At 46.4% G+C, this 21,379-nt stretch overlaps 1 protein-coding gene across 3 annotated transcripts in view; it reads right to left on the minus strand.

The window, feature by feature from the left end:
* Positions 1–21,379, minus strand: part of LOC110070383 (uncharacterized) — a 36,516-nt gene that overhangs the window by 12,124 nt on the left and 3,013 nt on the right. The window contains exons 2-7 of one of the 3 annotated variants that reach the window (XM_078387872.1): positions 19,950–20,835; positions 18,853–18,976; positions 17,071–17,153; positions 16,786–16,912; positions 12,624–12,743; positions 10,830–11,565 (exon numbers count right to left, since the gene is read on the minus strand). In XM_078387872.1, the coding sequence (XP_078243998.1) occupies positions 10,830–11,565; positions 12,624–12,743; positions 16,786–16,912; positions 17,071–17,153; positions 18,853–18,976; positions 19,950–20,354 (1,595 nt within the window). In that variant the 5' untranslated portion in view covers positions 20,355–20,835. Of the gene's footprint in view, positions 1–2,749; positions 2,840–4,253; positions 4,459–10,829; positions 11,566–12,623; positions 12,744–16,785; positions 16,913–17,070; positions 17,154–18,852; positions 18,977–19,949; positions 20,836–21,379 lie in introns of those variants that run through there. The other 2 variants (XM_078387870.1, XM_078387871.1) reach the window with 2 other exon arrangements.

A 21,379-nucleotide genomic window follows, 5' to 3' on the forward strand; every position in this document is an offset into this window, starting at 1 on the left:
GAAAAAAACAAGAAACCGGGCCTTCTCAGCGGTGGCTCCTCGGTTGTGGAACAACGTACCTTGAGAGATCCATATGGCCCCTTCGCTGGGTGTCTTTAAAAGCCAATTAAAAACATGGCTGTTTAGGCAAGCCTTCCCTCTGGCCATTATTTGATTTATTTTTGTTTTCCATATTGAACACTTATTTATTTTATTTTTGGATGTTGATATTATTTTAATTGTTTTTGTTGTGTTTGATGTATGCCACCCAGAGTAATCGAAATAACTAGATGGGCGGGAGAGAAATGTAATAAATAAATAAATAAATAAATAAATAAATAAATAAATAAATAAAGTAAGTAAGTAAGTAAGTAAGTAAGTAAGTAAGTAAGTAAGTCTGGGCAGAAAGAGAAAAAATAGAGAGACCAACCAGAAATGGCTGGTGTAGCTTTTTCGGGCTGTTTGGCCGTGTTCTGAACATGGACAAGCAGCCCAAAAATCCTACAACAAGCATTGGATCCCAGCCCTGAAAACCATCGAAAATAGAAACCAGAAATGGTTCGTTTTGTCAACTGTTTATAGGAACAAATGAACGTTTTGGAGTACTTTTAATGCTATTGCAATATCTCTACATACACAACATCCAAGCGCAGGTGCACAGAATACATTTTTGTATTTATATGCAGTGTCTGAACATTGCGGCTGAAGTCTGCACCCCTGTCCACTTGGTCTAAGTACGTTTTCTGCTCATTATATGCTCAAAGGTGTGAGATTCAGATCGTTTCTGTCTTCCCATTCTCACAACTCATTTTAAACTCTAAGGTTTTCTTTATTTCTTTTGACTATTTATATCCCATCGAGTATCAGAAAACTGCAGCAAGGCTCATCAAGAACAACAATTCCCAAAGTTCAAACTGGATGAAATCAGTACTAAAATACTTTTATAAGTAAAATGTAAAACAACTGAAGGTACATAGAACCATTTGGTCTCCTCCCCTTTATTCTCCATCCTGTGCCCAGGAACAGAAACAGGGAATCTGTGGCTGAAGAGCGTAGTTCTTTCACTTTTCTGAACAGACACCTGTGTTTTCTTAAAGCCGCGGAACCAGCAGAAAATGTCTTTTACCTCATAAAAAACACCGGGAACACTGAAAAAGCATAATATCTACCTGTTGTTCCCTATTCATGATAGGGAATTGACAACCTTTCTGTTATTATGGGAAATGGCTGCAAAAAAGGGGGGAAGGATCTTTACAGGGGCGTAATCTCCAAATCATGTCAAATCTTGCTCCCTCCTTCTCGGAACTTGCTAGGCCTCCTACAGACCACCGTGTCCAGTTCTGCCCCTTAAGAGGATGCAAGCCAACACTGACAGGCTCAGAGGGAGGGGCAGTAAGCACTGAAAACTGAAGGGTGATATGAACACTGAGGAGCCTAACGCCGAGGGAGGCCCGGAAGGAGAAGACAAGAAATCGGGCCTTCTTGGCGGTGGCTCCTCGCTTCTGGAACAATCTACCTCCTGAGATTCGCATGGCTCCCTCGCTGGGTATCTTCAAGAATCAACTGAAGACATGGATGTTCCGGCAGGCCTTCCCACCAAATAATTCCTGACGCTTCTTTCCTTCCCCTCTTCTCTGGTTTTCTATCTCTGTAAGGTTTTTATTATTTATGCCATTTTATATATGTTTTCTTTTATTATTTTCTCTTGTTAGCTGCCTAGAGTGGTCCTGAGTTGACTCGATAGGCGGGATATAAATAAAATAAATAAATGAACACTCCTCAAATACTTGAAAGTTTATCAGACAGAGAGGCAGGATCTGTTCTTAGTCCTACCAGAGTGTAGGACACAAATTTATGCACCGAGGGAGCCAGATTTCGATTGAATATCCGGAAAAAACTCCTATTTGAGCAAGACAACAGTGGAACTGGAGGCTGAAGGAAAATTAGACACCCACCTGTCTGATACACTTTAATTTCTGCATTTCATCTATCTATCTATCTATCTATCTATCTATCTATCTATCTATCTATCTATCTATCTATCTATCTATCTATCTATCTATCTATCTATCTATCTATCTATCTATCTATCTATCTATCTATTTATTCAGCTTTTACCCCGCCCATCTAGATTCAAACAAAACTACTCTGGGCAGCTTACAGTCTGGGCAATTAAAAAAAAGAAATTAAAGCAGACAATATCCAAACAGAAAAGAGAAATAAGCAAAGTCCAAGATGGGAAAACGCAGGGAACTAAGTGATGGAAGGGGAGAAGTCTTCCCTGAAGAACCAAGTCTTCAGCTTGTTCTTAAAAACTTTCAGCGAGGTAGCCAGGCGAATCTCAGAGGGCAAAATGTTCCAGAGGCAAGGGGCCACCACCGAGAAGGCCCGGTTTCTAGTTTTCTCCCTCTGGGCCTCTCTCGGGGTCAAGCCTCTCAGCTGCCCAGCCTGGCTAGATCGAGTGACACAAGCAAAGCTAGGTGAGAACAGGTGCTCTCCGAGGTATCGAGGTCCTGATCCTTTTTGGGCTTTATATGTAGCCATTAATCCCTTGAAGTCAATGCGTAAATGAATGGGCAACCAGTGTAAGGATGCCAGAGTGAGGGAAAATGGTGAGGATATTTTTTCACCCCGGTTAATACCCTGGTGGTCGTGTTCTGTTCTGCCCCACATAGAGCGCATTGAGCTGGCGATTGGGCTGTATGACTTTATAAGTTTCTTTCCAACACCATGATTGTATGCTACGAATAAAGAAAGACATATCGCTTACCTTGGGAATGTTAAGAGGGATTTAGAATTGGGTTATTCCTTTTTCATCCAGAGAGACGCGAACGGAGATCTGCTCACTTTCAACCCCTGCCTTGGAGAAAAGAAAAACGATCAGTCCAGAGCCATCTTGGATAAAGCAAACAAAAGACAATTCCTATAATGTCTGGCTTTGTAGTTTTCATATCATGTGGAGATACATCTCCACCTATCTCTCTCCCCTCTGGAAAGCAGAACAAGGAAAATGGAAAGGCAAAGAAACAATGAGGAGGGAAAGAGAAAGGAGGGGTCTCTCACAGACCCCAGGATGCAAATTTGGTCATTCAAGTAAGCTGGCCCGGATGGTGGGAAGCAGAGAACAACAGACCGTGCTTCCCTCTTAACACACGCCAGGAAAGGAGGGGAGCCAGATTTGGGGGCTGTAGATGAAGGTGAGCTGAGTGGGCAGGGACTGAACCAGCCAATTTGCTTGAAATCCAGGATGCCTTTGAAGGGATCAAATCCCTGCATGGCAATGGTGACCTCTTTTTGAATGCTGCCAGGACCTCAAGCACCCTCCCACGAATGGCAATGTCATATCCTTTACAGCACAATGTGTAAGGCTGGGACTTCTGGTGGATTGCAGACCTGGTGGGATGAGGCTGGTGGTGTCCCTCCCACCCAGCTTTGTCCACCCTTGTTCTCTGGGGTACAGGAGGCAATCCCCAGGTGTTGGGGGAGGAGATGTAGTGGTCTCTCGTGATGCTATTCCCCTCACCTGGTCCCATATCCTTCCCCCCCTGGTTTTCCAGGTTCGAAGGGGTGCATTGATAAGTAAGAGCCAGGGTCTGCCCCAAATGGTCCCCACTCCCCTTCACGCTGCAGGGCATACTCCCAACCTTGTCTCCTGGACTGGGGAGGATGTTGGCGATCTGAGTGTGGGGTGAATCTTGGAAAGCCTCTGAGGGACCTTCCCAAGCTTTTGCCAATGGGGCCCCTTGAACCTTGAGCAGGAGAAGGTGAAACTCAAGGGAGACCCCAGGGACTTTCTCTCCTCTCCTCCTTTTCCCTGATGGGTGGAGGCAGGATGCAGGGGAGAGGTGGGGTCTCCTCGCAGGAAAACCCAGCAGGAGCACCGTTCACCCACAGAGAGGACATTGGGGGGGGTTGTTTCTAGAGGGTAAAATCTTGACACACACACACACCCTCACCCGGTTCTTCCTTGAATAACCCCAAATGGGAAATCAATTTTAAAAAGGCTTTGTCGGGTTTTATATAATAATCTAGGAACGGAAGGCCTGACAGGGACCCTATGGATCGTCACGTCAAGGGAGGGGGGGATCGAACCGCCAACTACGCGGTTCCTGCAGTGCAAAAGGAGCCAAGGGGAGCCGTTGGCCACCCGGATTGCACGAGAAAAGGGCCTGGTTTCTAAAAACGCATCCCCGAACCCCCCCACCCCCCTCCAAAGGCAAAACCTTCCACGAAGCCCCGCCCCCATCCCTCCTCCCTTCACCCCCCCCTCCCACCGCAAAGGGCTCACCGCCTTCCAAATCCTCCAGAGGCAGAAAAGGACCCGGACAGACCGGCGACCGGTCACCTTGGCTGCTGAACACAGACAAAGGAACGGGGAACCACGTGGCCCAGATCGGCCCCCCTGCTTCCTCTTCCGGCGGCGAGGAGACGCTCTAGCCCTTGCCTCCCTCTCTGTTTCCCCCTCTCTGTCCTCCGAGGAAAGCTTTTGCAGGCGGAGTGGGCGTGGGGTGGCCTCCAAACACAAGGGGGCGATGTTTTTGCCAGGATTCAGGAGTGTGTGGCGGGGCACAAAAAATTAGGATAAAGTCTAGGTTGGTGGGTGTACGTACATACACAGAGCTGCTGCTTTCCTGAGAGGGGGGGGTCTGGTGTCCTTTCTCACGTCTTCCCCCCAAGGCTTGGTTGCTTTCCCTGAACGGAGGCGAGAAAACCCCTTTCCCTCTTGGGAGCCCCCCCCCCCTTTGGCTTCTTCTTCCTCTCTCTCCCTATTCTCAATAAGGGTTCTCCCCCCCCCATCCACAAACACAAACGTCTATTTTACCTCTTGAGTTACGGGGTGCCGGCAAGACAGGAGCGATACTGTACAGATCTCTCTCACAGGAAAAAATATTGTATTTATTTATTTATTGGATTTTTACCCCGCCCCCTATATCTGATTGGTAACAGACTTCAAATAATCTCTGCTTTAATAAGCTTTTTGCTGCAGACAGACCAAGGTGCCTTACATACTCTTCTGAAAATCCAAGTTTGGCTACTAGTTGCAGTACGGAGGATTTCCACGTTCCAGAATTCATTTCCCCATATGATGGTGTTAAATATTCTGATTGAGTGTTAAACAAAATTTTTAGCCAATAGTTTATTGATTTGTTGACGAGTGTCATGATTGACATTATTGACAATTCTAATCTAACTAGTGCTGAGGGAGTTGAGAGAGGTACTGCCAACAATAGTCGGGCAAATCTGTTTTGGGTTACTTCTAATGGGCATAAGTTTCCAATTCCCCATATTTCAGCACCGTACAGAATCTGGGGCAGTAACTTGGTTTTATAAATTTCTCGAGTGGGAGGCATCAAATGTCCTCCTCTAGTTCTGCAGAATCTAAGTAGGCCAAACATGGCTTTTACGAATTTCTGCTTTGTAAAGTCAATCTGAAATGCCCAGGAACCTGACTATAAAACAACACGCCTAAATATTTAAAGTGGGTTACCTGTTCCAATATTCTCCCATCCATTGTCCATTTGTGTACCTTAGGTCTTCTACTGAAAACCATAATTTTGGTTTTCTCATAATTAACATTAAGAGAGTTCTCCTTGCAATAATTACTAAATTGTTTTAATAATCTTCTAAGACCTATTTGTGTGTGGGATATTAGCAAGGTATCGTCTGCATAGAGTAAAATTGAAAGAGACTTTCCACGTACTCTTACAGGGAAAAATTGCAGTCCAGTTAACGTGGCTACCATATCATTGATGTATAAATTGAAAGGCAATGGAGCTAGGGACGAAATTAAAAGACGCCTACTTCTTGGGAGGAAAGCGATGACAAACCTCAACAGCATCTGAAAAAGCAGAGACATCACCTTGCCAACAAAAGTCTGCATAGTCAAAGCTATGGTTTTTCCTGTAGTGACGTATGGAAGCGAGAGCTGGACCATAAAGAAAGCTGACCGCCGAAGAATTAATGCTTTTGAACTGTGTTGCTGGAGGAGGCTCTTGAGAGTCCCCTGGACTGCAAGGAGAACAAACCTATCAATTCTAAAGGAAATCAACCCTGAGTGTTCACTGGAAGGACAGATCCTGAAGCTCAGGCTCCAATACTTTGGCCATCTCACGAGAAGAGAAGACTCCTTGGAAAAGACCCTGATGTTGGGAAAATGTGAAGGCAAGAGGAGAAGGGGACGACAGAGGATGAGATGATTGGACAGTGTCATCGAAGCAACCAACATGAATTTGACACAACTCTGGGAGGCAGTGGAAGACAGGGGGGCCTCGTGTGCTCTGGTCCATGGGGTCACGAAGAGTCGGACATGACTGAACGACTAAACGAAACGAGGTATCATCTTAAGCACCCCCCAATACACTGGGAGCCAATTTTATATCATTCTCTTGGTTCTATGAGGCTAATTAAACAGAATAAATTCTGAAGTGCCTCTATAAGTAAAAACAAATGAAAAAAGAAGCTATTGTGCTTTAGACACATCGTGACAGGACAAGATTGACTGGAGCAGGTTGATGACAGCATGAAGAGAGGAAGGCCTAACACAAGACAGACTGACTTCAGAAGGGAATCCACAGCTGTGACTTTGCAAGACTCAGTTTGTTGAGTGCAGGTACCACGATCCATAATAAAGTGCCCAAAATATTTTCCTGTTTTTACATTAATGTTTAAAAATACATCCAAGTGGCTCACACCAACTTTGCCTTCTTGTATTCTTTGTTGGTTTTTAGTCATTTAGTCGTGTCTCACTCTTCGTGACCCCAAGGACCAGAGCACGCCAGGCCCTCCTATCTTCCACTGCCTCCCAGAGTTGTGTCAAATTCATGTTTGTTGCTTCTATGACACTGTCCAACCATCTCATCCTCTGTCGTCCCCTTCTCCTCTTGCCTTCACACTTTCCCAACATTAGGGTCTTTTCCAGGGAGTCTTCTCATGAGATGGCCAAAGAATTGGAGCCTCAGCTTCAGGATCTGTCTTCCCAGTGAGCACTCAGGCTTGATTTCCTTTGTATTCTACTTACTAATAAAAACAAGCTGGATAAAAAGCACACCCTCAAGCGAAACGTTCCCATAGAGATGGAGAAATAAAGTGTTTTTGGACGGCCACTCCTCAAAGTGCATGAGAGAATCGGGAGAGTTTTGGTCCAAAACCACAACTCTCTCTTCTGGCCCCGACCCCGACTGTTCACACTGACCTTAGGAAGCTTTGAAAAGAGTGGAGAGGACTTGGTGATTTTCCCCCTTTCAAGCTCTCCCTGGGCAGTAGCAAGACACAAAGATGTCTAATTTCCCCTTCCTCCTCACTTTCTTTTCTAAAGGGTCCAGAAGACGCCCCTCAAAGAGTCACTTCCTCTCCCTGCCTGTCCTTATTTATCTCCTCCATTGACCACTTGCCCTCAAGCAGGCGACCTCTTTTAGGCATTAAATGCTGGGCTGATGGAGACCCCCCTACCTCCCTCACACACAAACATTCAAATTTTCCCCATGTCATCTGTGCCAAGAATTTCTTTTCCATTCAAGAGGGTCCCGGCAGGAGCCTCTCCCAAGGACCCCTTGCATGAAGTCCCTCTGATTCCCCTTCGCAGCCCCAGCCTCTCCTCCTCCTCGCCCAGCATCCTCCCCAAGTGTGAGACAGAGATGCAGGAATCGCTTTCTAAAGGCCGTGGCAAGGGAGGGGGAGCCTCGGACTTTCGGGTCAGGTGGCTTTTGGGAGGATGTGAGAGGATCAGAAGGTGCTTCCAGGCATCGACAAAAGTTATGCATTTTGATATTATGATAGAAGCTGAGTTGAGCCCAGGCGAGTTACTCTCAAAAGTGAATCAAATGGTTGTTAAGATATGAGGGTTAGGATCACATATGTCTTCCAGGACACTTTCCTACAATAAAATAAGATTCTCACCCCCACACACACACACTCCATCCTCTTCTTGTGGGCTCATTCCCCCACCAAAAAAAAAATCAGTCGTGGATTCACTGTTATCCATGCAGGCTTGCAATCCTGAAAGGACTGGACATGTTTTGCCTTGAGAAGTAAGACTAAGGGGAGACCAGAAAGCACTTTTCAAAGACTGCAAAGGCTGTCCTCCAGAGGAGGAGCAGGACCTGTTCTCAATCATACTAGAGTGCAGGACACGTAACCATGGTGTCAATTTACAGGGAGCCTGATTTCAGCTGAATATCAGGAAAAACTTCCTAACTGTAAGAGCAGTACGACGACAGAACCAGTGACCTTCAGAGGTGCTGAGCGCTCCAACCCTGGAGGCATTCTTGAGAAACTTAGACCATCATCTGGCAGATATCCTTTGATTTGTATTTCTGCCTCGAGCAGGGGGTAGACTTGATGGTCTCACGGGCCCCTCCCATCATCATGATTCTATCCGATTCTTTCTTTCCGCCTCTCTGCAAGGGCAGGGCAGCTCCGTGGCCATTTCACCACCTCCTGTCCTGCTGTTGAAGGGACTGGACAGAGGAAAGGTCATGGAGAAGCGTGGCTGCAACCGTCAACACTAGAAAGCGGTGAGGAGGACTTGCAAAGATCTATGTGGATGCTCTGAGCCAAAGGAGAGGCTGACAGACGTCTGGCCGGAAGGGAGGCAGGCAGTGGGCTCAACAAAGGGGATGCTCCCCGCCTTCCTCCCTTTCCTCCAGCCACTGAGGCAAATCCCTGAACCCAGAGACAACAACATGCAGCATCTTAAACGCTGTTATATTTTAATGTGAGCACTTACTGATGTTCCCTCAGAGGAATTGGCTCTCGAGCAATTTGACATTTTTCTCTCATTTGTGTTGCTGTTTTTTGTTTTGTTTTTCATCTCTTTGCCTGTCTTTGCCTGTCTTCCATTACGTTGTTCTGTCCTGTCAAAATCTGAACTGACTTACAGTGATCCGAAGAGGGGCTTTCAAGGTGTTAGAGATTTAAGGAGCGGTTTTACCAATTTCATGCCCCCCCCAGTCAGTTTTCCACAGCTGAATGAGGATTTGAACTCGGGCCTCCTGAATCCTAGTCCCATCACATTCTCCACCTGGGTATTTATTTATTTATTTATTTATTTATTTATTTATTTATTTATTTATTTATTTATTTATTTATTTATTTATTTATACCCCGCCTATCTGCTCAGAACGAGCACTCTAGGCGGTTATAAGTTACTTACTTGTTTATTTTATTGGATTTCTACCCCGCCCATCTAGACCAAAAGTCTACTCTGGGCAGCATTACAAATTTAAAAACAGTTAAACCAATAAACATGCGCTATAAATCCAAGATGGTAAGATGTGAATTTTAGATACAGCAGGAGGAAAAGCCTGCCCCAATAGCTGGGTCTTGAGTTTGCTTCTGAAGACACTCAGAGAGGGAGCCAGGCGGATCTCCACAGGCAAGCTGGCCCGGTTCCTCGTTCTTTCCTTTTGGACCTCCCTTGGGATTGGGCCCCTCAGCCGCCCGGCCTGGCTGGAACGAGCAACTCTGGCAGAAGCTAGTTACAGGACCCACCTTTTGCTCCCATCACAGGAAGAAGGCAGGGTGTGTGAGCATGCGTGTGCACGTGTTTTGCACTTTTAAAAGCTTTGTGACAGGAGTTCAACAGGTGGAGAAGAAACCATCAGGGACACTTTCCTGCCCCGTACTCATTGTCATTCACATTTTTTAATTCTGTTTTCCCCTCCATCTTCTTTCTCTCCCTGTCCCGCCACCCAGCAGGCCTCCTTCAGCCTGTTTTACCCTCCATCCAGCTCTTTTTAGGGAAGAGACAGACAAATTCTGGGGGGCCACATGGCATCACTGGCTCAAAAGAAAAAAATCACGGCCAAATTGCTGGTCCTTAGCATAGTAAATCGTCCCAGATTAGGCCCATTGAATCAATGGGGATTTGGTTAGCCCAGTGGTTCTTAACCTTTGTTACTCAGGTGTTTTTGAACTGCAACTCCCAGAAATCTCAGCCAGCAAAGCTGATGGTGAGGACTTCTGGGAGTTGCAGTCCAAAAACATCTGAGTAACAAAGGTTAAGAACCAGTGGGTTAGCCAACCCATCTGTAAATTTAATTGATTCAAATGAGCCTAACTCTTAACTACTCTAACTGTGATTTACTATGCTAAAGAGCATAGCAGTTAACACTTTCTATGGTCAATACATTTATGTGCGTTGTTTGGTGTACAGAACAACCATTATTCCTTAGCAGGCTGTTTCCTTATTCTACATATCTTTTCCATGTGTGAATCTTTTGACTGAAGCTCTTCTCACATTCCATGCATTTATATGACTTCTTCCCAGTGGGGGTTATTTCGTGTACGGTAAAAGCATTGTTCACAGCGAAGCTCTTTCTACATTTCATGTATTCATATGATTTATTCTTGTGCGTAATATTGCATGAACAGAAAAATTTGCGTTTTGCCTGACGTTCCTTGAATATTATACAGTTCCCCCTCATGTTCACTTTTTATGCATAGAAAGATTATGACTTTGATAGAAGTTCTTTCTGCATTTTATGCAGAATGCATTCTGCGGAAGGCAGTGGTGTAGAAGCATCAGGGCCAATTGTCATTCAGCAGATGGAGCTCCCACATCAGGTAATAGATGATGGCTGATGGGGAAAAATACCATGCTATTGGTGTGTACCATATCACTTGCTTGGTGTTGCCGTAAGTGGGTTTTCTCGTGCAAAGAAAGATGATCATTTCTACTAAAGCTCTTCCCACATTGCATGCACTTGTATGGTTTCTCCCCCGTGTGTAGTCTTAGATGAGAACGCAGGTTAGATCTCTGACTGAAGTTCTTCCCGCATTCCATGCATTTATAGGGTTTCTCCCCTGTGTGAGTCCTCTTATGCGAACTTAGGCTACCTATCTGCCTGAACCTCTTCCCGCATTCCATGCATTGACATGGTTTCTCCCCAGTGTGAGTTCTCTGATGTGAACTTAGGCTACTGCTGTCAATGAAGCTCTTCCCACATTCCATGCATTCGTAGGGTTTCTCCCCTGTGTGAGTTCTTCTGTGCACCGAAAGATTACTACTTTCACTGAAGCTCTTCCCACATTCCAGGCATTTATACGGTTTCTCCCCTGTGTGAGTTCTCCGGTGAACAGAAAGGGTACCACTTCGACTGAAGCTCTTCCCACATTCTGTGCACTTGTATGGTTTCTCCCCTGTGTGCGTCCTTTGGTGCAGAGTAAGATTACGCTTCACTGTGAAACCCTTTCCACACTCCAGGCATTCATATGGTTTCTTGCCTGTCTCTATCCTTTCATATGAAACCAGACTGCTGTTCACAGTGAAGCTATGATCACGGTCCATGAAATTCTTTGGTTCCTCTTGGGTGTGGACTCTGCTATTTCTATCTAAGACCCAGTTATACTTGAATATTTTCTCCGAGACAGAACAGCTTCTACTTTTTCCTTCCTGGTTTTCCCGGAAGGCCAGGAGTTTAGAAGAATCAGCTGAAGATTTCGTCTTTCCCTTCTTTGGTGGGTTACCTTTGTACCATGTCTGTCCGCTCCAATTTTCAACTATCTGTTTCCCTGCCTCATGATCAGTTCTTTCGAAGGGCACCATAGATGTATTGGGAGAGTTCTTGTCATCTTTTTCATCATCTGCTTTAGAAAAAAAAGAAGACAAATACTTTGGGGAATTCTACAAGTGAAAGGATACCTTTAAGGATGGAACTTGCTCTGCCTCTAGGTTTCTCAGCTTTTCTGGGGAGAATCCTGGTATTTGCACCAAGATCCTGTGCAGGCATCAATATGGATAAGACACCCATAAAATCATGTTCAGATTGCTGGATCAATCTGGTCCAGAGATGGGATTTCTGCAGTTCCTCCTCTCCTGATCCCTGGAGGGAACAAATAGATTGGGGCCCCTTGGAAATGAAGGTCTTTTGAGGTGCATGAAAAAGATGAAATAAGGCAGCCAGGCAGCCTCTTCACTGGGAGAGGAAAATACTCCCCAGATCCTCCATACAGAAGGAGATTCCTGTTGAACTCTCCCCCATTCTTGGGGAATTATTGTGAAAAAAATTAGATGTCTGTTTTGGGAAATTCTTCCAAGGGGGAAAATGGCTCTATTGTTTGTCTCTCCATGATAAAAGCTGCCCCATTGGGCATTCGAGGCTGGCTAAGGGTGAACACTCCCAACGAACCTGCTTCCCTGAGCTGCAGAAAGGAAGGCTGGGCCATCTCCAGTCTGCCCAGCTCCAGAATGCAAGATAGGAAGGGGGTGCTGTCTCATCAGGTAGCAAAACATCTTGGCCTAGATCTGTTCAGAGTATAAGACGCCTGAAGCCTATCTGATCCATTGTGCTGGTGACAGTGGGAGGCCACTGGGAGGCTATGGGGAACCGCCCCCCCCCCCAGAAAGACATAAACCTAACCGGTCCTTCTTGATCTGCTTTCCCATCTGGCCACTGCAGAGACCCTGGATGTGAAATGACCAGGACCCTCCTCTTCTCCCACGAATATCACTTTCCCCTGAAAGGGGAACTCACAGACAGCATCTGAGCACAGCGAATTTATCGAGAGTAGGTTCACTGAAGCTCAGAAATCGCCCCCCAGCATACACCCTGGGTAGGTGAGAGCCTTTCCTTTAATCATTTAGAATTATTTTTGCCGGGTTCACACCAAGAAAAAAAAACCCTCCTTGGTCACAGTCTTCTTACCTGGTCCGTTTAGAATATTTTTGGTACGTCTGGAGTTGGGTAAACAGGGGCGGCTGAAAGTTCCCACTCTGCCCAAAAGAGGAGATGATCTGGGGTTGGCTTCCGATGCCACCGTGTTGCCTGCAGGAGATAGAGAAGACGTCAACGATGCTGTTTCTTTGGGGAGCGGGGACACAGCAGAACAGGGCGATGGGCTGAGAGCCCCAGAACTGGTTCCGGCAAAGACCGTAAACACGTAATGAGAACTGAGACCAGGATAGAACTGACTGTGTCCGGGGGACTCAGCTCCCTGGTGTGGGAAGGTGACGACAGGGAGCCCCTGTCGGAAGCACCTGGGTAAATAAAGAAAACCTGTGCTAGCAACCTGGAGTTATTGGCAGAAGACCCTAAGGCGGCCAGATCTACCTAGGATGGGGATGGAAGGCCTCACACACCACCTCTTTAATGAAGCATGGAAAATCTGGGAAGACCTACAAGCTCTCAATTGAGAGGCGGACTGAGGAGGAGGCGAACATGACCAGAGTGAATGGTAAGCGTTGCACGGGTGAGTAGGAGAAATCAACAGAATGGACAAAGAACTGTAATTTCATGCCACCCCAGGCTTGAGAGATACACAACATCTAAACGAAGGCACGATCAGTAAGGGTGAATAATCTGTAACTTATGTGTTAACATGTTTTCCCGAAAATAAGACCGGGTCTTACATTAATTTTTGCTCCAAAATCACAGTAAATTCAGGGGCTGTTTTATTTTTTTTATGTACAACCATCTACATTTATTCAAATACAGTCATGTCATCTAGTTCCTGCACAATGGTGAGTTTCACTTAACTGGGGCTTATTTTCGGGGTGGGGTTTATATTAGAAGCATCCTGAAAAATCATACTAGGGCTTATTTTCAGGTTAGGTCTTATTTTAGGGGAAACAGGGTAAGACATTATGTCTGCACAGTAACACAGGTTACTGATTGCCGTTTGAGAAGAGGTAGCCACATTAATCTGGGCAGGCATATCAGGCAAAGAAACAAAACCAAAGAAAGAGAAACTAAAACATGTTGCACCTTAAAGACTATTCTAATTTAATGTGAGCTTTCGTGGATCATATCCACTTAGTCAGACATGGGGGGAGTGAAATACAGTCATGCTCCGCTTAATGATTACCCCGTATAACAAATCCACTTAACGACTATGTTTTTGCGATCGCAAAATGTTTTTTTTTCGCTTTGCAAGGATCAGGTCCCTGCTTCGGGAACCAATTCACATTACGACGATCAAAACAGCTGATTATCGGGTTTTCAAAATGGCTGCCGGCTGCTCAAAATGGCCCCCCGCTATTTTCTAGGACGGATTCCTTGCTTTGCAGGCACAGAAAATGGCCACCGTATGGAGGATCTGCGCTGGACGAGCAGGTATTCAGCCCATTGGAATGCATTGAACTGTTTTCAATGCATTTCAATTGGCTTTTTTATTTCACTTGATGACATTTTCACTTTACAGCGATTTCGCTGGAACGAATTAACGTCGTCAAGCGAGGCACCACTGTACTGGATGAATTTTCTCAAATAAATATTCATGGGCTCCTAAGAGTCTTGGGTGTGTGGTTACATCTCTCATGCAGTGATTTATGGCCTATGTTTGGTGTTAGGCTCTATTGTAAACATTGCTACAGGAGACAGAAAACAGATACCGGGCATGAGCAAAAATGAGGGAAAAGGACGGATGGGGTGTGTCTGAAGACTGACAGAGATAAGGATTCAGTCAAGAAGGCGGAGGGGAAGGGGGAGAGGAAGAAGAATATATAAAAGCAAAAGAACACAGCAGAGGAACTATGCCCTTACTGAAACATGGATATTAGGGTAACATTATTCAGCACCAGGAAAAGGCAAGCCAGAAGCAAGACTTCTTTTCTCAATGGCATTTCCATTTTTAAATAGGAAATACAGTGGACCCTTGACTTACGAAGGTCCCTACTTACGGAAATTTTGAGGTACGAAAAGCTCCGGCTGCAAATTTTTAGTTCGACTTGTGGCCGGAACTTCGACCTACGAAAGGCAGGGGGAAAGGGCAGGAAATTTAAAGCCACTCCCACTGCCGTCTTGTCTCCTGTCCACAGGAGGCAGAGGGCACCGGGGACAGGAGACAGTGAGTGCAGCTTTCGAAGCTCCGAAAGCCTTCAGACTCGGAAAAAATATGTAAAGAGGTCTGTTGTTCATTTCTGAACAACAGAAACAAAAACTTTTTTTCTAATTATGGTTACTAAGGAAGGAGATGAACCGAATACAATCTAAGAAATGCTAGGGATGAAGTACACAGATTAATCATGCAGAGTGGGCAAATGTTTCAGAAATGAAACATTTCTGTTTCGTTTCCAACGATGACACCCACGGCTCCATCAGAAAGGGGGCACCCAGAAAAGGATCCCCACAAATGCTACTCTTTCCCATCTGTGTGGGAACTCTGTTATCGAAATCCAGCTTACATCTGGCTGCCCCCTAACAAACCCATTTAACTCCATTCAAAAAGAACGGCAACCTCTCAAAAGTGCCCTGCCAGACCTCACCACCTTAAACCTACACTACCCAGGCAACGCCTTAATGAAGTTTCCAGAGTTATAGACAAAACAGGAAGCAATCCTGTCCATTGATACAGAGTACATGTCTACAAACTATGAACCTGAATGGCTGAGAAAGTCCACGGTTAAGCCCAGATGAAAGGTAAATGTAAGTAATTTTGAAAAGCCAAGGACTCTCTAACTCACTCTGCTCCCAATGGCTATCGAGGCAGGAAAGTAGCAAGTGGGCAAAGACCAACTATCAAGACCTTAGAGCAGTGTTGCTCCAGCAATCATATGACCTCAGAGGTCAGGTGACACCTCTCATTATGTCCTCAGCGCTATGTCAATAGTTATTTAAATGTCTCTCACACTCTTAAGCTCAACCAGGCTGCCTGCAAGAGTGATGGCGACAGCTTCTTGGGAGTAAAGCAATGACAAACCTAGACAGCGTCTTAAAAAGCACAGATTTCACCTTGCTGACAAAGGTCTGTATAGTCAAAGGTATGGTTTTTCCAGTAGCAATGTGTGGAAGTGAGAGCTGGACCATAAAGAAGGCTGACTGCCGAAGAATGGATGCTTTTGAATTGGGGTGCTGGAGGAGAATCTTGAGAGTCCCCTGGACTGCAAGGAGAACAAACCTATCCATTCTAAAGGAAATGAACTCTATGTGCTCACTGGAAGGACAGATCCTGAAGCTGAGGCTCCAATACTTTGGCCATCTCATGAGAAGACTCCCTGGAAAAGACCCTGATGTTGGGAAAGTGTGAAGGCAAGAGGAGAAGGGGACGTCAGAGGATGAGATGGTTGGACAGTGTCATCAAAACTACCAACATGAATTTGACCAAACTCTGGGAGGCACTGGAAACCAGGAAAGCCTGGCGTGCTCTGGTCCATGGGGCCATGAAGGGTCGGACACAACTAAACAACAACAACTGGGTTGCACTCAATGACTTTCTGCAGTTCTCTGATTCAAAGATCTCTTCCTGTTGCTGAGGCCAGTTGAGATACAGGTGTCTTGTTGCTGCTAGTTAAATGAGGATTCGATCATTTTATGGCTAGGTTATGTCTGGAAATGGTCTCGTCTCAGATTTTAGTTCAGTCGGGAAATACTACATCAGTGTTTTAATCCCAAAAAGGATTCGGACCAGGCCAGAAAAAAGCAGGATGTGAAATGTCGGAGATACAACTACAGTGGGGTCTCGACTTACGAACGGCTCGACATACGAACGTTTCGACTTACGAACTACTCTCATAGGAATATATGGACTCGACTTACGGACTTAGATTCGAGTTACGAACTCTTTTCCCCCCCTTTTTTTAAAAGCTAAGTCATCTTAGGTTAAAAGGGAAAAAATATATCCCCCTCTAATGGCAGAAGGCGGAATAGCAGCTTCCCATTAGTTTCTATGGACGAAAAGAGCAGATACGGATTAAATGGTTTCAATGCATTCCTATGGGAAATGCAGATTCGACTTAAGAACTTTTCGACCTGAGAACTGCCTTCCAATATGGATTAAGTTCGTAAGTCGAGACCCCACTGTAAATGGCTCAATGTTCAAAAAAACTTTTCAAAAGAAGATCTATTCAACCACAGAAAAAGGAAGATTTACCAAGCGAGCCCAGCATCCAGGAGATGTCCTCCATCACATCCTTGTGCAAAGCTTTTTGGTTTAGGTCCATCAGAGCCCACTCTTCTTCTGCAAAGCCCACAGCCACATCCTGAAATATCACCAGATCCTGGAAGGAAAAGGAAAGGATTTCTCCTCGTAGTGTCGAGAGAAAAAATGGGAAACCCAAAGGAGGAGGAAAAGTGGCTTCCACCTAGCAAGGTGAGCAGAGGGGTGAAGCCCCCAGGTTGCCTCCCACGCCATCTCCCGACTGAATCTTCCACCTACCTGAGCAGGTGTCAGGACCGACATTTTGGCTCCACCAGGAATAGAAGAAGTCTGAAGACAGACAGTCTGCTTCCTTCTGCCACCTGTGAGAGAAAGACCACAAGAAGACACAAAGCCATTAGCAACTGTGCACCTTGTCTGAATTTAATGCACTGGTGATTGCAGGGCAAAAGGTCAAGAAACTCTATCCAACTACAAGGACCAGTGATCACTGAACACAAAAGACCAGCTAACAACACCGATCAATCACAGTGACAGATCATCTTTCCCCCTTATCACAACAATACACCCATAACAAAAAACACGCTGATCACCATAATCACCCAATCTCCTGAAAAGGACAAAAGCTGATCCCATAGCTATAAATACTCAGCTATCCAACAAAGTGCAACAGAGCACAGACAGAGTTCTGACTCCTGTCCTCTGAAGATGCCGGCCACAGAGACTGGCGAAATGTTAGGAACACGCCAAAGAGCCCAAAAAACCCACAACCACCATCAGATCCCGGCCGTGAAAGCCTTCGAGAATACACTGGTTTGATATTGTGTGCCAAGTTCTCTTTTGAAACTGTTTGTAAACATTTTCCAAGTAAAAAGCATTTGGGGGGGTCACTAAACTTAGTTCCCCAGAAATATTGGTTTTGATTGTAGAGTGTGCAGCAGGAAGAGGGACTCGGAAGTCATGACTTGCTGTCGAGTCTGACTTAAGTTGCAATGTGATTCGGACTTTGACTCGGGGGTTTTCTTTGGAAGGCCGGACTCAACTCGCGACTTGGACCCATTTGTCTACGTCGTGTTTTTCAACTCCCAACAATCAGCTGCCACCAGCAGGCCCAGCTGCCCTTCTAGGCCCGCTGTCTGGGAATCCTCCCCACCACACACACACAACCAGGCAGCGGGACCATCAACCCGAGACTCAGACTTGAGGCGTCAGACTCGGGCTGGTAGACCCAGACTTGGGATTCAGACCGGAAGACTGGTCAAGTATCCCGAGTATGCCACTAATCCTGTTTTAAATGTTTGGACGTGGTGGCGCTGTGGGCTAAACCGCAGAAGCCTGTGCTGCAGGGTCAGAAGACCAAGCAGTCGTAAGATTGAATCCACGCGACGGAGTGAGCGCCTGTCGCTTATCCCAGCTCCCGCCAACCTAGCGGTTCGAAAGCATGCAAATGCAGGTAGATAAATAGGGAAGGTAACAGCGTTCCGTGTCTAAGTCGCACTGGCCATGTGACCACGGAAGATTGTCTTCGGATAAAACGCTGGCTCTATGGCTTGGAAACGGGGATGAGCACCGCCCCTAGAGTCGAACACGACTGGAGAAAAAAATTGTCAAGGGGAACCTTTACCTTACCTTTAAATGGTCTTCCAACCTTTTGAAAAGTACACGGTTCTCACTCAATTGGACCTGGAGGGCTCCGGGGACACCGAAGGTCCTTAAAAGACAAAGGCTACTCTCTGTCCACCTTTCTTCTCATTACACCATTAACTCAAACAGATACATTTCAAAAAGGAGTTGAGGCTTTTTTTAAAAAAAATTAATAAATAACTGGAAGTGAACAAAACCAATAGGGATGTGTGTTCAAGTCCACGTTTTGGTCTCCTATCAATGGAAACTCTATTTTCACACTTTCAGAAAATTAAGACAGAAGCACCTCCTTTCCAAAAACGTGACCATCTCCCCGGAATTTCAGGCTTTATTCAGGTAGTAGAAATAAGCTAATTTTAAAAAAAGAATCAGGATAGAAGGTCAATCAGGAAGAAGCCTCCGCCGAGCCCTTTTTACCTTGTGAGGTGACTTCTCCTTGGCTGTCTTGCATCATCCACCCCAGTGCTGCCACTGCTGCCTTCTTGGTGTCCAGCGAGGCCTTCTTTGCTACGGGGAATTTGGTGGCTGCTTGGGCTACCGGCTGAGAGAGAAACAAGTATCAGACCCACCATGCAGGGAGAGAGTAGCAAAAGGCAGAAACGTAACAAACCAAGGACATCGCTATGCAAGAAGTTTGCTTCTCTTTAAATCCGAATACAATCCTAACGTAAGCTGCCAGCACTTCTTCTTCATCTTCTCGCCAACCTAGCCATTCAAAAGCATGTAAAAAAATGCAAGTAGATAAATAGGTACCTCCTCGGTGGGAAGGTCACGGCGTTCCGTGTCTAAGTCGCACTGACCACATGACCATGGAAACTGTCTACGGACAAAACGCTGGCTCTATGACTTGGAAACGGGGGTGAGCGCCGCGCCCTAGAGTCAGACACGACTGGACTAAATGTCACGGGGAACCTTTACCTTTCTTCTTTGTAAACCATTCAAACCATTGGGAAACCAAACACCTAGCAAAGCCTCTCTCTTCCCACACCACCTGCTCCTTCTGTAAGATTTTTCCGACCAGTCTCTCTTCAGCAGAGAAGGGCATTCTGGGTTTCTAAAAGAGTAGGGCCAGCCCCATATCTCTGGGATTGCCTCCCTAGGCAGGTTTGCCTGGTACCAGCATGACTATTTTTTTTCACCATCGAGCCAACCATTTGGCCTGTGGGCAAGCCCTGGATCTGGGCAGGAATGCTGAAAAAGTAAATAAATGGGTAAGTAAGGAAAGAGGGAAGTGTTCCGATCCAAAATCCCCCGAGATCTCTGGCCTGTTTCAAATCTCTATTCCTGGCAGGAGAGGGAAAAAAAATCAAAGGTTAGCTCAATGCGGAAAATGAGTCGCATTTAGCTGTGGGAAAGCAGGATAGTGCCTGTGGCTCTACTTGTAGGGTGATCCACCCCTCCCATAAATGTTACCGGGAAGATCTTCCTTAAACCTAAAGCCACATTGTGACAGGAAGCTAAAAGTTAGGTCTTAAGGACAGACCTTTGGCATCCTCAAGATGAAAGGCACCCACCTGCTTTTTCTCTGCCGCCTGGCTCAAGAGGAAGCCCTCGGCCAGGGCCACCGCCTGGGATGTGGTCTCCGCCCCACACTCTCGCACCCAGCTCTCCATCTCCGGTGGAAGGACGGCCAGGAACTGCTCCAGGACCACCAAATCCATCATCTCCGCCTTGGTGCGCCTCTCCGGCTTCAGCCACCGGCGGCAAAGATCGTGGAGTCGGGCACAAGCCTCCCGGGGGCTCGTGGCCTCCTGGTAGGAGAACCGCCTGAAGAGCTGGCGGTGTTCCTCTGAGACGCTGGCGTCCACGCCAAGGGTCTTCGGCTCCCTTTCCTCCCGGAAGGCCCAAAGATGGCCAGCCTCGGGGCCGCTGGGAGCGCCTCTTTTCGCTTGGGGACTCGCCAAGCCTTTCTCCACCATCTTCGATCGGTGCTCAGCAGAGGCTCCACGATGACACGGGAAATGGATTTACTCTCGGCCGTTACCTGAGTTCCCCCCCCCCTTCTTCAGGTAAGAGCAGCAGGAATGGGGTAGCAAAAAGGTGACATCTATCCGAGACCGCACCGCTTATCTGCATCTAATACACCCCTCCAAGTTGAAAGTGGCTGAGCGGGGGCTTAGAAGTGCTTAGCAGAAGCATTTAGGATTCCTGCGACACGCCTGGTCTTCTTGCAAGGAAGACCTGGGGCAACCAGCTTGAAACGGGTTTCTCTATTTCAAAATTCCAAGCAAAGTCCTCTTTAGTGGAAGTTGTGATCGAGTCCTTCGGGGGAGAAAGAGAGCCAGGGTGGCGTCATTGTCAAGAATGTCGGGCGTCGAGTCTGAAAATTTGGGTTCTCATCTCTGTCCAGCTAAGACCTTGGGTCTCCCGTGGTCTTCTGGCCTAACCTACCTCACAGGGCTGTTTGGAAGCAGGGAAAAAAGGAGACCATGTCACTCATTTGAAGAAACTATGAAGTCAGAGAAATATGAGTGCCTCTTGAATAAGGCTGAGAAAAGCCATGGAGAACATGATCGTGGTGTGGAAGTTAAACTGCAGTACTGCAGTGAAGGCTCTGCTCAGGACCCGAAATCGATCCTGGGCTCAAGTAGCTGGCTTGAGATTGAATCCGCCCTCCCTCCTACCGAGGTTGGTAAACTGAGTACTCACCTTGCTTGGGGTGGGGGGTGGGCAATGTGTAGCCTGCATGACTCAGTTGTAAACCACCCAGAGAGTGGTCTACCACTATGGGGTGGCACCTAAGCGGTGCACTTTGCTTTTTAGCAATTTCTTTTGGAATCTGTCTCAGCTACTAAGAGCAAAGCGCCTGCTGGTTTATCTCCCGAGAAACAAGCGCCCGAACCAGCTTCGCTTTGCTAGCTCTGTCATCATCCCATATAAGAGAACCATCTTTAGCTGCAATGAGGCTGGAAAAATAATCTAGAAAAGTTTCAAGAGACTGGAG

The sequence above is a fragment of the Pogona vitticeps genome, chromosome 2 (genome assembly GCF_051106095.1).
Source record: "Pogona vitticeps strain Pit_001003342236 chromosome 2, PviZW2.1, whole genome shotgun sequence".
NCBI classification, from domain to species: domain Eukaryota; kingdom Metazoa; phylum Chordata; class Lepidosauria; order Squamata; family Agamidae; genus Pogona; species Pogona vitticeps.